Source organism: Polistes dominula, unplaced genomic scaffold (genome assembly GCF_049000335.1).
Source record: "Polistes dominula isolate Pdom_NZ unplaced genomic scaffold, Pdom_raw_medaka contig_27, whole genome shotgun sequence".
NCBI lineage: Eukaryota > Metazoa > Arthropoda > Insecta > Hymenoptera > Vespidae > Polistes > Polistes dominula.
The window spans coordinates 1,956,717-1,976,466 of record NW_028300906.1 but is presented as its reverse complement, the minus strand read 5'-3'; the positions used below and the strand labels follow the sequence as shown (position 1 = coordinate 1,976,466).

The 19,750-nt window shown below is 29.3% G+C and overlaps 1 protein-coding gene across 1 annotated transcript; it reads left to right on the top strand.

Annotated features, from left to right (window-relative positions):
• The first annotated feature begins 954 nt into the window (after positions 1–954).
• On the top strand, positions 955–19,415 carry LOC107068730 (sodium-dependent proline transporter). Its single transcript, XM_089179516.1, is given in 11 exon segments — positions 955–1,141; positions 2,151–2,316; positions 5,141–5,419; positions 5,573–5,795; positions 6,461–6,654; positions 8,068–8,248; positions 9,461–9,698; positions 11,563–11,901; positions 15,978–16,104; positions 16,107–16,129; positions 19,243–19,415. Coding segments are annotated over 11 exon segments (1,938 nt in total). The 5' UTR covers positions 955–1,096; the 3' UTR covers positions 19,366–19,415.
• Positions 19,416–19,750: the final 335 nt, after the last annotated feature.

Genomic DNA, 19,750 nt, shown 5'->3' with positions numbered 1-19,750 from the left:
TTTTTTTTCTTTTATCAAGTTTTTATTTTTTTTTACTCAATAATGTTAAAATCATTCTTGTTATCAACAATTTTCTTTTATCTAGCATGCAAATTTTTAATATTAAAATCGATCAAAATCAATCGATTTTTAATAAAAATATAAAATCAAAATCTAAATCCCTTTTCAACAAAAATTCTTTCTATTTGAATGGTCAAGATTTGTTTCGACGATGAAACAAAAAAAAATAAAATGAAATGTAATGTAAAAAATTAAATGAAATTATTAAATTGGCACTAACATATATACATACAATAAAATCAAATAGAAACAAACAATCCCGTGATCCTCAAAAAAGAAAATTTTTTTCTATTTGAATGGTCAAGATTTGTTTTGACGATGAAAAAAACAATAAAAAGAAATGTAATGTAAAAAATTGAATAAAATTCTTTTTCTATATTATAATAATTTATAATATGTAAAATATAATGAATTAAATAAATTATATAATATATTAAAATAATAAATTGAAATATATCAAATCAAATGAAATAAAAACAAAGATCCTTTATATGGATGGTCAAGATTTGTTTTGACGATGAAAAAAAAAAAAAAGAAAGAAAGAAATGTAATGCAAAAAATTAAATAAAATACTTTTTCTATATTATAATAATTTATAATATGTAAAATATAATGAATTAAATAAATTATATAATATATTAAAATAATAAATTGAAATATATCAAATCAAATCAAATCAAATCAAATGAAATAAAAACAAAGATCCTTTATTGGAATGATCGAGATTTGTTTTGACGATGAAAAAAAGAAAAAAAAGGAAATTTAATGAAGTGGGGTCTTCAAAGCCCTTCTTTAGATAAAATACCAAGACGATCATCGCGATATCTATCGTCGTATTACAATCTTTCCCAATGGTTAAGCATCGATGAGATTGTGGTCAATGTCGCAGAGCCAAGCCGAGTGCGTGGCTGGCAATACAATCATCTATAATCTGGGAGCTAACAAATATTATTTATACATATACATATATACATTTTATTTTTTTTCCTTCTTTTTTTTTTTCAATTAATTGTTATATTTATTTTTTCTCATCCTAATGGATCTCGAAAGTATAACACCGCATACGAGTAATAATCGCAGGGTATGTATTACACAAGTTTTTTATTCATTCATTTCAAAATATATTTTAATAATTATTAAATTGTATCAATATGTATATATATATATATATATACACGTATATGTATACGTATGTATGTATATGTTTTGATTTTTTTTATTTTGATTTTATTTTATTTTAAACGATCAAATGAAAATGACACGTTGCAATTGTTAGCCCGAAGCAAACAACGTACCGTTATCTCCTGACTTAAATAACGAACGAGTGTGCTCGATAGATTTCATTAATAATGTCATTCCCGTTCGAATAAAAAGCGATATCACGATGATATCATTTTTTTTCTTCTTTTTTTTCTTTTATATATAAAATAAAATATATACATTTATACGTGTGTGCATGTATACAACAATGTACTGTCTATCAATTTAATAATTATATAACATATATAGTATATAACGTGTTAATAGCAATAGTTGAAATAGTTCGAATAGTTCAAGATAAATGAGATTCCTTTAAAACTATAGAAATTGATATGAAAAACAAGATCACAATATCAAATAATCCTACAGTAGTAGTACAGTACACTTTGTAGCACAATCCCCTATATACATGTACATATATATATATATATATTAAATTAGCTTCAAGCTTAATTGTTAGAATTAATTAGCAACGGTTTGGGTAATCGGTGAATTTTGAAGATAAATTTGGTCAGTAGGATTTAATCTAGTTACGTATAAATATCTTAAAACCATATAATTCATAAATTGACTTTCACGCAAATTTCTATTGTAAACAATACCAAATTCAAATTAGTTTAAAACAATGAATTATTTTTTTTATTACAATTATCAACTCGTTTTGTTTAAATATTATTGGGATTATTTTTATCCTAATCAAGGAGGAGAGTGGGTAGATATCTGTTTAGTATTTCTTTGTTTCTTCTCTTCGTTTTATCCTCTTACCCCCGTTTGTCGAGTTTGAGATAATTTATATGATGCAAATATGACGTAGTCCATGTTATTGGCAGGCAAAGAGGGTTTCTCTTGGGGTTGGTGGAGCTTTGGTGGAACTACCAGCAACTGAACGAGGCGGATGGGCCAACCCCATCGAGTTTGTTCTATCCTGCATCGGGTATGCCGTTGGCATCGGCAATGTTTGGCGTTTCCCTTACCTCGTATATCGCAATGGCGGTGGTACGTATATGTATTATGCGTGTAGGGTATATACATTATGTGCGTAAGTGCGTGGGGGGTTGGGGGTTGAGTGTGAGGGATGCATACCTACTATGTGAGTACTACTAGTTCGTTCCCTCACGTACAGTTACTCCTGTGCAACCACCCTTCCTCCTCGTCCTCCCCCTATTCTTCACTCCCCTACCTACAAACATATATATATGTATATATATATATATATATATCCTACTAGGTAGCATTGTGCGTATACACGCGCGTTCATCCTTCGTTATGTGTCTCTACGTAGCTGCTGCAACTACATCTGCCGCATCAGAAGGGTGCGTGTTCATTGTCGTGATTGCAACCACGAAGATCACCCCCTCTAGTTGCAGTGTACATAACGCAGCACACGTAGTTGTTCTAGTAGTAGTAGTAGTAGTAGTAGTAGTAATAGTATATTGTTGTTGTATATTATAGATTGCCCGGAAGGTTCGTGTGACGATTTATAAACATATATATTTCATTGAATTATAGTATTTCTTTAATATATCCTATAATATACGATTGTGTGTGTTTGTGTTTTATTTATTATATCTAAATCGATATCTAAATTTATTTAATCCAGTGCTCGTGCCAATTATCATTACATATATTATAGATTGCCCGAAAGATTCGTGATGATTTATAAACATATATTTCATTGAATTATTTCTTTTAATATATCGTATAATATACGATTTGTTTTATATATTTATTATATCTAAATCAATATTTAAATTTATTTAATCCAGTGCTCGTGTCAATTATCATTAAATTGAACGAACAATTTTTTAAATAAAACAAATAATTTATCGAAATATATATTACGAATATTTTACTGAAACATTTCGAGTTTCAATCCAATGAAAAAATAAAAAAAAAATAAAAATAAAAAATAAGAAACAGAGTGTTACGGTATAATAAATATTAAATGAAATTTTGAGTATATTAATTTTGTTTTTTTGTTAGTTTTTTTTTTTTTTTTTTGATTATGAATCATTTTTTCTTTTCGAGGGAATATTTTTCATTTTTTTCTGTTTTTTTTTTTTTTTTTTTTTTTCATACCCTTGGACTTTAATTCTTATATTTGAAATAACGATAAGTCAATGAAAGATAGGAATTAGTCAGAACAAATTAATCTCTTTATCACATAATCATCGATTTCATTCGACGATTCGAAATGCGATTAATTTCCTCTTAGTACATTTCACTTTGACAAAAGAGAGAGAGAGAGAGAGAGAGAGAGAGAGAGAGAGAAATATATATATATATATAGAAATAGAGAAGGGAATGAGATTTTATCGAACTTCCTGTTGCTCGATCAGCAACGTAACTTCTACGTAGGTAAATTCATGAAACCTTCACACTTTACACACAAACACACACACACACACACACACATACACACACCTAACGCATTTATGTTATCTGGTATGCGTTGAAAATTGAGCCGTTTGCGTCTCTAACACGTGCTTTGGATTGTCGCTTTAAAACATATGTATATTATATAATAATATATAATGTATATATATATATAGTGAGGGTGGGGGTGGATGTATGTGTATATTTAAAGGTAGATATGTTTATACACGCGTATATTTGACTACGATATCTCTTGCTACGAGAGAGTATAAGCTCTCTCTATTTTATGAATTATTCAAAAATACAGGCAGACGGAAGAAGAGAATTTCCAATATTTCATGAATCCGTATAGGATTACGAAATACCGATAGTTATCTCGTTCTCCTCGCATCATTAGAGTACATTCTAGGAGTTTCAATTTCTTCTTCTTCGTCTCTCTCTCTCTCTCTCTCTCTCTTTCTCTTTCTCTTTCTCTCTTTTATCTTGTCTATATTTTCTCTTGCCATTGAATCCTTTTTAACCCCCTCCTAACCCCCCCCCCCGCTCCCCACCAACCCCCATTCCTTCCAATCCCCCAATTTTCTTTTCCCTTCGATAGTATCTCATTTCTTTTTTTATCTGTTATATTTTCTTTTTCTTATTCTTATTCTTATTCGAGGATAAGTTAGCTAAACTAGAGGAAATGTAAAGACGCCTGAGTAAGAATGCAGTGACGTAGAAGATACCTTGTACGTGCATCGTATAATATTTCTTCTTCTTTTTTTTTTTTTTTTATCTCGATCATTATAATATAATACACAAAATTATAAAATTATTGTAGAAAGAAAAAGAATAGTATTCTTATAAACACTTCGTTTTTTTTTTTTTAACGAATATTTAGGAATAATTAAAATGATAGAATAGAAGATTATACCAAACATTTGTTTGACAAAATTTGGGAGTGGGGTTTAGTAAAAAATTGCAATTTAATATTATAAAATATATATATATATATATATATATATATATATATATAAAAAATATATATATATATAATATTATATTATAATATAAATTTAATATTGTAATTAAATTAAATATTAATTTAATATTATATTATATAAATATAATATTATAATATATCATATAATAAATAATGTATATATAATATAAATGAATAATAATATATAATAAATATAATAAATAATATAATATATAATATATAATATATAATATATAATATATAATATATAATATATAATATATATAATATATTTTGTTTTGGCAACCAAGTCATTGGTGAATTTAAAAGACCACCCATCGACAAAATTCGCAATCATTTACTAACCACTACAAAAATAATTTTTCTAAAATATTGATTTAGATATTTTACGGTCCCCCACCCCTTTCCCTCCCTTCTCTTGGATAAGTAAACTTTGCTAATATTGTTTTTAATTTTGATCAGGTGCCTTTCTTGTGCCTTTCATCTTAATGCTGATCACAATGGGCTTACCGATATTCTTTCTGGAACTTGCAATTGGACAATATTCTGGTCTAGGTCCTAACGAGGCATTTGCTCGAATGGCGCCAGCATTTCAAGGCCTCGGTTATTGTACTTTAGTTGTTATTGGATTTGTTTTAATCTATTATATGATAATAGTAGCATGGACAATATTTTATATCTTTGCATCATTTTCACCGAATCTCGCTTGGGCACATTGTAATAATGACTTTAACAGTAATGGTAAGTATTATATTCATAGTTTTAATGTACACAAAATATAAGTAGACGTTGTTCATATCTCAATATTAAACAAAAGTTAGATTTTACTTTGACAAGTATTCATGGGGTGAAAGAAGATTGACATTTTTAACAATTATTTTATTTGTATTAAAGATTGTTACAGTGGTATTCAAGATCTTCAGTGTCAAAGTAACGACACTACTACGATATTTTACAACAGAACGTGTACCTCAATTAATATAGTTTGTCAAAAATTTGGCTACGAATATGGAAACATTACGCATTGTTTAAAAAATGACACTAACAACAACAACAACAACGCTACACCGTTTCGTCATCTTTACAAAAGAGTATTATCTTCCGAGGAATATTTCAGGTAGGATTATCTTTGTTAATTATTCTATATATATATATAATAATTAGTTATTTTAAATAACTTAATATATATACATATATTTATTTTATATATATATAATATTTATAAAATAATATTTATATAATATTATTTTAATTTATATATTTATTATATATTAATTTAATATATATATTTATTATATTATATAAATTTAATATATATTTATTTATTTATATAATATAATATTTATAAAATAATATTTATATAATATTAATTTAATATATATATTTATTATATTATATAAATTTAATATATATATATATTTATTATATATAAATTAAAAATATATATATTTTAATTTAATATATATAATTATTATATATAAACTTAATATATATATATAGTAAATAATTATTTTATAACTCGCGAATTTGATTATTTTCTTTTTCTCGTAATTTCTTTTATCATTACTATTATTATTATTATTATTATTATAATTATTATTATTATTATTATTTCGCAAAATTAGTTTTGCGAAAGTGCGTTAGCATTGTATTATTAGTTAGTGTTAGATCGGACGGTTGGGGGTAAAATACTATGCGCAGGTAGTGTGAAAACGAGAAATATTGCTATGAATCGAAGAAACCATCTAATCCTGAACGGACATGATCGTTGATCGCGTCTAGCGACTACGTTCTCGGTATTCGTGGTGCCACGTGGGAAAACTTTGGTGGAATAAGATGGGAATTACTTGGATGTCTAACACTTGCCTGGATTATCTGCTATTTGTGTCTAATACGAGGTGTCCAATCAATTGGGAAAATCGTCTACTTCACTGCAATCTTTCCTTATGTCGTATTATTGGCATTGTTAATAAGAGGTAAGTTGACAAATGTTTGATAAAATATCCTTTTCTATAAGAAACTCCTAAAATAGGATTATTTATCGTTAGTAACTAAAAGGTTCATTCATTTTTATCAATCTTTGTTACAATTCTTATTAATTGGTATATTAGATCATTTCCTTTTACTCCCCGGAACTTTTCACAGTTCTCTATGTGTTTCTTTTTATTAAACCGAGTCATTTCTGCGCTCGGGTTTTGTGAAAACAACGATGACGATTTATCACCAGAGAATAGAAGAACTCTAGGATACGTTGGACGACGATCCTGCAATTAATTTGCGCGTCACTTGACTGTGAAATACGCTAGCACGTATTTTTGCCAACCGAGATATAAGGTGTTTGTTATTGCAGTAGTAGTAGTAGTAGTAGTAATAGTAATAGTAATAGTAATAGTAATAGTAATAGTAGGAGTAGATAGAGTAGAAGAAAATCGCTAGACGTGTTTCCGCGAGTATTTATGGTGTTACTTGATATATATACTTAGATATATATAATTATATATTTCATTAATCTTTTCAAGCATTATTTTTACATATATTATACTATATTATAATAATTAGTATAATAGTATATTATTATACTATATATATATTATTATTATTATTATTATTGTATATTATTTTATATTTATTAAATATATAATATATATAATAATTTTAATATATAATATTTATTATATATATTATAATTAAATTAATATATTATTAATATTATATATAATATTAATTAATATATATATATATTATTATTATATTAAAAAAATTATAATATTATATATTATTTTTATACATGTATATATAATTATATATTTCAGTAATCTATTCAATCAATATTTTTTGTTCTCTTATTCTCCATCTCAATTTTTTTTTTTAATAACTTTCTTCTAATAATAACTTATCCCTTTCTTAAGTATTAAAATTGATCATTGTTTATTCGAATAAAATACAAAACCACAAGGATAAAAGTAAACATAGTGTATAAAGAAAAAAGAAATTCAGTGTTATGAATTTTTCAAAGCTTTTCCTGGTATATTCCTTCAGAGAGATACATTTGGTGAAACACGTTTCGAAGAGACACCACACAATTCGATCCTAGGTGTTGGTAAAATATGCTGAAACGTTTCCCTATTTTGTTTCTTTTCTTTCTAACAGAATCCGATTCGTTTCTCGTACGATGGCACGAGTCTTGAATCGGACATAAGAAACAAGGTGATTTTGTCTTTTTATAAGAATGAAACACGAAGAATAAAACTAAACGAGTGAGTGAGTGAGTGAGTGAATGAGTGAGTGAGTAAATGAATGAATGAGAGAGAGAGAGAGAGAGAGAGAGAGAGAGAGACATACAGAAAGAGACGATAGCGTTATCGATTCAAAGAGATACCTTCGCGCAGGTGTCACACTGGAAGGTGCTGGTGAAGGTTCTCTCTGGTACATCACGCCCACCTGGTCGACGTTGAAAGACGCCAACGTATGGGGAGATGCAGCATCGCAAATCTTCTATTCACTTGGCATCGGTTGCGGATCTTTGGTCACTCTATCCAGCTATAATTCTTTCACCAACAATTGTCACAGGTGTGCTACCAATATCACATTTTTTATTTACAGCTATTACTCTTTTTAACATTTTTTTCTTCTTCAACTCAATATGAAAAAATAATATATTACCTGGTAGGTATTATAATAATAAAGTATAATAATAATTATATATTATATAAATTGTAATAAATAATATATAATATAATAATATAGAATATATATATATATATATTACAATTATATATATATTATTATTATTAAAATTGTATTATATATATGTAATACAATTTGTTATTATTTTATATTATATTACATTTTATTATTATTAAAATTGAATTATTTTCAATAAGACAACGATTTCTGTTGGAAGTTTTATGCAAATACGTGATAGAGTTATTTTAATGATATTTCATTATTATTATTATTAGGATATTTATTTTGTAACAAATGTCAGTGTTTGGTAAGATGATAAGGTAATTGTGACAATTAGGATAATTAGCAACATACCAGACACCTCTAAACACGAGTAACCAATCATAGGAAACAGTATCGTTCGCATTCCTCCAGTTCTGATTTGTACTCGAGTTACAGATTGACAGAACATTCGATAGCTCCCTATGATGCATAATCCCCAGGTGTCAGGCTTAAACGTTCGTAGGTATGGTATGGTATAATATGGTATACAGTATGGTATGGTATGGTATGGTATGGGATACGCATCGCGAACTACATGTAAGGTTTCGATTTTACTAAAAATATGTTTCAACGATCAAATGAACATTTGCGTGATGTCGGAACTCGTCTATGGCAAAAAGCGGCAGGGTAGTAATTTTGATAAAATGATGCTATATTTGTGTTAGTAAAACGATTCACTTGCCAATTTGTTTGCCCGACAGATCCTTAAGGATAATACGAACCTACCATTTCCTTCTATACTTTTATCCCTGCATTTACGTTTTTAACGTTTTAAGTGAAATATCACGTTTTAACGTATCATTATTGGTTTTTCTTTTCTTATTTTTTTTCACTACTACAAATACACAATCTACTAATACCTAACTCATCATTTTTTTTCTTTTTACATTAAGCATTTATCGATTAAATTTGTTTATAAAATTAATATGAGAAATTAGGTTTTATATTATTTTGACTATTATTTAAAAAAATGTTTATTATATTCTTGAAAATAATTTCATTTGTTCTTTTTTTTCTTTGTTTTTATTTTTATTTTTTTTTTGATATTTCTAGAGACGCCATTTTCGTCAGTATCACGAATCTCTTCACTTCGATATTTGCTGGTTTTGTGATCTTCTCCATATTGGGATTCTTAGCAAAACAAATGCAAATGCCAATAGACGAGGTTGTCAAAAGTGGTACGGGCTTGGCTTTTATCGCTTATCCGGAAGCAGTGGTGAGAATGCCCTTACCAAATCTATGGGCATTTCTTTTCTTCTTTATGCTTTTTATCCTTGGTCTTGGTAGTCAAGTAAGTAATCATTATTTTACTTTTATTATAATAATAATAATAATTATTATTATTATTATTATTAATATCGAGAGTTAATTTCTTGAGATAATTACAACATTTATATTTATCTACTTTGTCTCTTCAAAATCAATTTCACTAGCAGACGCAAGTCTTTTAAAAGAGAATTTATTATAAGAATCTAAAAAGAAGCATATTACAGAAAAGATTTCTTTCTCTCTCTCTCTCTCTCTCTCTCTCTCTCTTACTCTCTTACTCTCTTTCTCTCTTTCTTTCTTTAGAAAAGTTCTCTTTTATACAAAATATTATAAAATTGTCTGTAATTAACAATTCTCTCATTTTAAAATCATCCCTCTCTCTTTCTCTCTCATTTTATCTTTTATCATCAATTTTAAAAGCTACTTTACTTTGGTAAAAGAAAAATTTTACACTTTAAACGATTCTTCGATGTAAAACACATAAGAAAAAAGATTAATTAATAAAACATTAAAGTATTGAGATAATATACTATAAATAAATAATTCTTTTGCTGATTTTTGATTTAAAAAAGAAAAGAAAAAAATTAGAACATGTGTGCAGATCATACAAGTTAGAAGTGAACCTTTAATAAAAACAAGTTTCGAGAGAATGAGACGAGTGCATAGTATCAGGAATAGAATAATTTATTATATAATATTATTCTAATATTATTCTTCCTTTTTATTGTAATTATTTATTCAACAATTATAGTAATTCGCGCCTGTATATATGCAATCCTCCAGACATTCATACAGGCGTAATGTTTTTGTTAATAATTATAAAAATTTGACTTTAATTTTGTAATGAATACACTTCGTAGTATGTAGTCGTACATAAACATACACATATACAAAGCTTAGTAGCGTAGTGGGGACTATGAAGAATCGTACAAAGTGTGGATTCGGGCCTGTGGTCTGACGGGAATTTCCCTAAGAATTCACGTGGCATTCAACGTGTTAACAAAGATAAAGAAAACGTTTTTAAGTAACACACACACACACACACCCACACGCACACACATATTTTGATGAATGTTATAATAGTAGAGAGAAAAGATTTTGACGAGCGATTCGTAAGGGTTTGGCTAAGAAGGCACTATGCGAGGAGAAACTCTGAGAAAACGAGAGTTGTGTGTGGATGTTGCTGCTACTTCTCGTGTATTTATCAAAAGAAGCTGCAAGTGAGAATGTACTTGGATAGTGAGAGAAAAGAAAGAAAGAAAGAAAGAAAGAAAGAAAAAGAAAAAGATGGAAAGATGATAGTCGCACGAGCGCGTTACTTTTGCATCGTCTCTTAGCCCTTCTCGCTCGTATATCATGGAAAGAGTTATGGTTTGCTGTCTGAGTGAAATCTACACCTCCCTTTTTAGTCCTCCCCCAACCCTACCACCATATCCCCCTAGCCCCTTATCCTTCATTCTCTCTCTCTCTCTCTTTCTCTCTCTTTCTTATCTTTTTTTCTCTTTTGGAAGAATAGAAAGGGTGAAACTATGAAAGAGCGAGGAGATCGAACGGTAGAGAAAGTAAAGTCTTTGTCTTGAAAACATTTTCTGTCCTCCGAGCGTTGTCTCTCGCGCCAAGAGAGAGGTAATTAAGGCAAGGAGAACAAAAACTAAAAAAAGACAAAAATTAGGGGGAGAAAAAGAAAGAGAAAATAAAGAAGAAGAAGAAGAAGAAGAAATAGAACTAGAAGTAAAAGTAACTAGAGAGAAACGAGAATAAAGATAGAGAGAGAGAGAGAGAGAGAGAGACAGAAAAAAGATCCCCCCACACACACATACACATATACACAAAGTACACATCGAAGAAACAGAATAAACGAGTAGTCGTTACTTTTTACGATACAGTTCGCAGGGGTGCAAGCGATAAATGCGGCAATACTGGACGTACGCCCGGATTTACGAAAGTACGAAAGCTACGTCATACTGGGAATATGTATACTATGTTGGTTATTGGCAATACCAATGATTTTCGACGGTGGAATATACCTGTTCACATTGATGGATTGGAATACAGCATCTTGGGCAATACTATTGATCGGTGTCGCTGAGGTCGTACTGGCTTCTTGGTGTTATGGATGTAACAAATTTCTCTGTAACATCGGCGAGATGCAAATGAAGTTCGGTCGGTTGCTACATAGCTATTGGTGGCTCAGCTGGGTCGTGCTCGCGCCTATCACTTGCTTGGTAAGTGCATTACCTACTACACATCGTCTACATCTGTGTCCTACTCCTTCTCCTTTTCCTTTTCCTTTTCCTTCTTCTTCTTCTTCTTCTTCTTCTTCTTCTTCTTCTTCTTCTTCTGGGGAAGAAGTGGAAGAGGATGAGGTAGACACCATTCTCGAGCCAAGAAGAACTTGGTTAAACTCTTCGATTCTATTAACCATCTAAAGCCGAGAAAACCGAAGGAGAAGAGGAGCATCTTTCCTTCTTCACTTTCCACCCGATAACAGAGTCTCTTTTGGGAAAACGATCGAGTCAGATGAAAATGATAAGAAAGTAAAAGCTTATATATATATATGTATGTACCATTCGTACCCTTTCTTGTCGTCTTGTACTTGCAATAGAATCACCCTTTTGTGATATTTTCTTTATTATCTTTTTTTTTCCGAATATTCCTTCACTCTCTTTCACTTTCTCTCTCTTTTGTCGTAGTTGTTGTTGTTATCCCTTATGTCATTCACGTTAGCTTATGTTATCGGTAACTCTCGCGTACGTCATATCTATCTGTCTTTTAAGAAAAAAAGGGGGTCAAAGGTCTTTGCCAATCCACCGGGAATAAGTTAGAATTGTAAACTGTGAAAGGAAAGAAGGAAGAAAAAAACTTGAAGTATTTTCCCTTCGATTTATCGATCAGTCCAGTCACAGTGATTCTACGTTCAGGTAGGGTAAAGAAGAAGGTAGGCAGGCATTCCCCACGTTTCCCTGATGTTCCTTTGATTGAAATAGTTCGCCTGTGAAACATCAAATCAAAAGTTATTACGTCTAGTTTCGCACTCGAACGCATTCAAAATGTTCCCAATGTGTATGCGTGATTTAACTTTCATGTTTCTATCGTTCTCAGTCGACAACGATGAAGTCGCCCATTAAATAATCGTCTAAGCTTTCACCTAGGACGCGATCATTATTGAGTTTTATACAGAAGAACAGCATCGGAAGTACTTTTGTCTAATGCATCCTTTCTCTTACTCCACCACCCTTTCTCTCCAGTCCCTAAACTTTCTGCTTTCTCTCAGACTTACTTTCCATTGTAGACAATCCATTCCACGGGGCACGTACTTATCTTCTTTCTATTCCTTTTATTTTGATTCTTCTTCTTCTTCTTCTTATTCTTATTCTACTTCTACTTCTACTTTTACTTCTTCTTACCTACTGAATTATTTTCCCTTTGAGTTTCTTTTTTGAACGTGAATCGAATTAATTTCGGCAAAATGAGCATTTCCGAATCTCACGGGAAATTATTTTTCAAAACAAAATGACATCGATAATATTGTAAATGTTTTTTATTTTTTTGTTTGTAAAAAAAGCGTTTTCTCCAGGTTTATATCACACGGTCGTAGAGCACAAAATTGTGAATTTCCGTGTAAAGTAAAAAAGGAACGAAACGAAACTACTTGTCGGTTTAATTTTCTACTTGCAGTTTGCTTGCCTGCTTGTTTGTTTGTTTGCTTGCTTGCTTGCTTCCTAAACTCTCTAGACTTCTTTACCGTATCCTTTTTGTTTTGACTTTTCTTTATTTTTGACCATTTGCTACGTAATATTCTAGATAGTTCGGAGTTTAGTCCAATCAGAACTTTTTCTTCTTATTTTACTGGCGATCAAAGGATAGGACAAAATTTACCCAAGGTGGGTGAATTAACAATTTCCATTGTAACTATCAGCGGTAGGATAGGTGAAAATTCGCAACGTGGCAAGTAATTTGTAGTAGAATTGGGTGACCAACAAAAAGTGGTAACCATCAAAAATGGGTAAACGGGCTAACCGCCTAATTGCCCGACCGCAGGAACGAACGATATGTGAACGTAGTGGAGTGTATTGGTGGTTACGAGTATCTAACCATATAGTACAAGTGAAAGAGAGAACGAGTGAGGTGATACACGTATATGAATAGACCAATACATATGCATATGCGTTTTGTTTTCGGTATAAGAGACCATTTTTCAAAGTTTCTTGTCATCCTTGGAGGGGTGGGGGTGGGACACGCCTACGTAACTAATACTACATACAATAGGTAGGTATTTTGCCAACAAGCAGGCAACGTCCAAGTGGATCTCGTTGTAGAGGGTCTTTGTCATCCCTTATTTACCAACAGTCCAGAAACAGAAGCCCGTTTGGAAACAAATGATCGCAGAGAGTAGGTTTTTCCTAGGTGCACTCGAGTACCACCAACCAACCAACGAACGAACCAACCAACCAACCAACCGACGTTGGTGAACGAAGGACAGTGTCCAGTAACGTTCTCTCGGTTCACTTGGATTTAAAGCAGCCCCCGTTAGATCGATAACTCTGCTGTCACACGCACGAGTCAAATTGATTGCGGCAAGAAGGGTTCTCTGTTCGTAAAAGGGCGTATGCTACTACCTTCGAAATATCGTTTGCGATATAGAAAGGAAATGGCAGAAAACGTCACCAAGGATTTTCTTTCTTCTTCTTCTTTCATTTTTTTCTCCGTTAACTTTCTCATTCTTTCTCTTTTACTTTTCAACCCTCGAGAATCTCTCGGTTTTCTTTGTCTTCTATTTCTTTTTACCCTTTTTTTTCTGTTGTACTTTCTCTCTCTCTCTCTCTCTCTCTCTCTTTCTCTCTCATTCTTCGAATCGTATAATCAAATAGAAAATTTGTACTTCGTTCGACTATTATTTCGCTATTCGCAAATTGTCGTTTATCCCTTTCATAATCACGGATTTCTATTGGAGGAGAAATATATATATATATACACGTAAGGTTTCTACTAGGAGATCAATGCGTATCGATTCCTCCAATCAGGCGTGAAACCTTTCCGTGCAACCGCGTACGCTTCGAAGTTGATAAGCGAATTCGAGTCCGCTTTTCTCCCTCTCTGTCTCTCTCACTCTCTCACCCCTAGCTACAACATCAGATTAAATTTGCAGAGCATAGCCACAGAAGAGCGAACAAGCGATACCGATCGTCGACTCTTCCTCCTCTTCGAAATTCACCTAACCTCGGATATAAGCTGCGTTTGATCTCCAATGTTTAAAGAGAATTTAAGATCGGAAACAAAAAAAAAAGTAAAAAAAAAACTTTAGTAAAATAATATTACGAATCACGATTATCAAGTGTTATATTTTTTTTTGATAAGATATTTTATAATATTAAAACCAATTTTTTTTATGTTATGTATATTATATATTTATATATTATATATAATATTTATCTTATTTTTGTTGTTGTTGTTGTATATAATATAAAAATTATATATAAATGTTATAAAATAATTGTAAATATATAATATATTTATATTATATATAAATGATAATATTTATCATATATATAATTAAAATTAATATTACTAAATTTATCATATAATAAATATAAAATATTACATTATAATAATACTATATATTTTGTATTTATAATTATAAAAAAATATAATAATATATTAATTATTATATTTATATTGAAAATATAAATTATATTTAATATTAATTATAATTAATTAAAATTTAATATTTATATAATATATTTATATTTAAAAATATAATATAAATATAATAATAATTAATATGATTGTATTTATTATATAATAAATATAATATTATAATTTATATTTATAATAAATAATATATATATATATATATATTTGTTATATTTTCTATTATATATAATATTTATAGAAAATAACATACTATACTTATCTATATACATACATATATTTAATGTGTTGCTTTTTCTCTTTGTATTTTTTTTCTTTATTTTTCTGTTTTGTTTTGTTTAAATGTAACGTTACCTATTTAGCTTCTTTGATATTTTTTCTTTCTATTCTTTTTCTTCTTCAGTCAACACACATACCATCCCCTTATACTACCAACGAACACATTTGTTCGTTGTTCGTTGGTTTCATCCCTCTTTTTACTTCTCTTTTATATTCCCTTATGTTACAAGCACACGCTGCACCAGTTACGAGCGTTTACGCTCTTCTGTGTCTGTCTGTCTGTCTGTCTGCCTGTCTGTCTGTCTCTCTCTCTCTCTCTCTGTCTGCAGGATTTTGAGTAAGAATAACACGTTTTGCTTTTCATCCATAGGGGGTCTTCGTGTATCAAATGTATACCTACGAGTCGGCAAGCTACGGTGAGTACGTCTTTCCTGGTTGGGCGAACACGATTGGAATACTAATCGGACTATCTACCCTGGCACCATTTCCGATCTTTTTGGCATACATCTTTGGAAAATATTGGTAAGAGTTACCAACCTCCTGTTATTATATTTCAAAGAAAAATCTTTTTAACCATCCATTTCATTCTTTTTTTTTCTCTCTCTCTCTCTCTCTCCTTTCAAGAATTTATTGATACATAAACACACGATATATCAATACATTATTTATCAAGATTTCTTTATACATAGTATTATAGTAGCATTCAAAAATAATCTTTATTTTTCTTATTTTAATTTAGGTTATTTATTCTATGCAAACGTGTTGCTATATTATTTCTTTTATATTAACCCTTTGGTTACACGTTTATTTGTGAATTATTTTGAAATATTCTAAACAATTAATTATAATATATACAAGTTATTTTATTTAATTAGTTAAATAATATACAATTTAATTAGTTAAATAATATAAAATTTTTTGACAATAACGGTCCGGTGGCTCGGTGCGAGAGTCTCAGATTCGTATCAGCAGTACCGCGGGTTCGAATCCCGGCAGTTTTAGAAAAAATAAAAAATAAAATTTTTTGACTATAATAGTATTGTTAAATAATATAAAAATTATATATTATATATATTATATTATATTAATATATTATATAGTATAGTTATATTATATAATATATATATATTATATTTTAAAATTATATAGTACATATAATATAGTTATATTATAATATAATATTATATTATATAATTGTATAGTGTGTGTATATATTACACATTATAAAATATATATATTTAATTATAATTATATACTATATAATATATAATTTTTATATATATTATTTAACTAATTAAATCTCATCTCAGTTTCAATGACATATCAATATTTCACGTGCATCTTTATCCAAACAAATGCATGACGTACTGATACCTCAAATGTAACTAAAAAGTGAATATTTATTTCCATTACAAATGAACATTCAAATTATTTGTTATTATTCGAATACCAATTGATCGAAATCTCGTATGTAAATTAGTTCAATGAAATTGTTTGTAAGTAACGTGATTAATAGAATTATTATCATAAATTGGGTTAGAATTAAAAGGCAAGAACACTTCTCAGTATTCGTTGGAATGGGGTTAAAGTTAAGGATGGGTTGGGGGTGGTATAGTAAGCGGTTGCAGGAATGCCTTTTAAAAGTTGCCTGTCTCCTGATAGGATCTTCGGTAAAGGAGAAACGTCTTAATACAAGTTTTTCAAGGATACATTGTGATTGTAGTAGTAGTAGTAGTAATAGTAGTAGGTAATCGCACTTTGGTAAGGAAAAGTTTGGTCCGGTGCGCGTTTCATCGCACCTATTTTCTACGAAAAGTTCGAACTAACGCCTACTTACTTCTCTCTTTCTCTTTCTCACTCTTTCTCTTGACTACTTCCGCTTTGTGTTAACCGATAAATTTACCATTACTCTTATCTCCTTTCCTTCTGTTTCCGACTCACTCTCTTTCTTTCTCTTTCTATCCCTTCCTTCCTTCCTTCCTTCTTGAAGTAGAACTTCAAGGAAACTACTCGCGAGTCTTCACAGGGTTACAATACTAAGGAAGAAGAACAAAAGGCCCTTTAAGATTTTCTATAGTCAACCATTCAAAAGCTTTGCTTCGATCATTTTCATATATATATATATATAATATACCTATGTAAGTTGTGTACCGTTTCTAACACTTTATGAGAAAACTTTTCTACTATACTACTATTAATACTACTTGTCCTGGCTAGTTTAGTCCTTTACTATTAACAGTTTAACGTCATATAATTATATAATATATAATATATATTATATATATTAAATATAAATTATATATAATAATATAATAATATAATAATATTATATAATATAAAAATAATATAATATAAAATATATAAAAATAATACAAATATAAAATATATAATATTATATTAATATATACATTAAATATAAATTATAAAAATATAAAATATAAAAATAATATAATATAAAATATAAAAATAATATGAATATAATATAATAATATGAATATAAAAAAATATATAATAATATATTGATATAATTATATATATAATAATATATAATAAATTTTAAATGAATCTAAAAAAGATTATAATAAATTGTCGTATTATATCAACTATAATCAATTAATCGAAAATAAATGTTCTGAAAATTTCATTTGAAGGATTGAAAAAAAAGGTTTATTTGTTCCTCGTTTGCATTTATTACTACTGGCCCTTTATACTACTTGATCGGTCGATAAGTTATGCTTTCAGTGTCCGATTCGTGATTGTATAATAATTATAATAATAAACGAATGTAAATCCGGTGCTCAAATTCTGTCGTAAATTAACATTGTAAATTAACATTGATTTGTATTTCGATTAGCTGTTTATACGTCGAAATCTAATTGTTGTTTAAATTTGAACCTAATCGAAAATGACCCTTTTTCTCATTTCTGTTTCTCTCTGTCGTTGCATTGACGTCATTTGCATTTGATTCGTAATTTTATACGTCGTTTACTTTTTATTTTTTTTAATTTTTTTATTTCTGTTTCGCAATCCAAGAACCAACCTGCAAAAGTTTCTTGTCGTACGAATATTAAAACTAACACTCAAACTTATTTTAAAATACATTTGAACGTTTGAATATTTTTACCAATTTTCCACATACCCCCCATCCATTTGCCCTACTCTCTAGCATCCTTCAAAAGAAAGAAAAGAAAAAATAAACATAAACAAAAAAATAACAAAAAGAGAAGTAAAAACTTTAAATTAGATCGTTAATTAGTGTCATCCAAACAAACTACGAGGTAATTAATTCTCTCTTCTCTTATCATCGATCGTGTTCTAACATTTGTTTAAAGTACTCGAGAGAGATAGAGAGAGAGAGAGAAAGAGAGAAAAAAAAGGAAAATACTTGGAAAAAAAAAGAGAGGATAGATAGAGTGAGTGAGTGAGAGAGAGAGAGAGAGAGAGAGAGAGAGAAATGAAGAAGAACAGGTTAGATAGGAAGGTAGGATATATAATTACGAGTTTTTTCCCCCTATCAAACATTTACCCTTTTATCATAGAAATAGTTATGCAAAGAATGAATATAAGAAAAGTAGTAATAGTAGTAGTAGTATCTTTTAACGAGTTATCTCTTAACCCTTTTAAATTCTACACAGAGAAAGAGTGATTTATTCCGGCCGACTAATTTGTGGGGACCAGCCATCAAAAAGGACAATTTGGATTCCGACAGCGTCGAGACAGTCATCGTCAAATCTGAACAAATTCGTAACGATCATTGAATATGAGATAAGGAAAATAAAAATAAAAAAATAAAAAAAAAATCAAATTACTCAACGACATAATTTCTATTACGGGTTATTCCATTTGATGATCTTTTCATTTTCGTATATTAGATTAGTTAATAAGAGAGGGTGTAACGTAACAACTTTAGAGTACGTTCGTTTTATTAAGATGAAGAAAATCTGCCTAACTGAGCTATATACTACCACCACTCTAGTAAATCTTATTTCATTACTTCGTTCTACGTTATATTCCACCATTGGGGTAAGGGAACGTTCCCGGTGGTGTAATTAGCCTTACTAAAAATAAGCCGTTATATTATATTACATATGCGATGATATATATAGATATATATATATATATATATATATATATATATATATA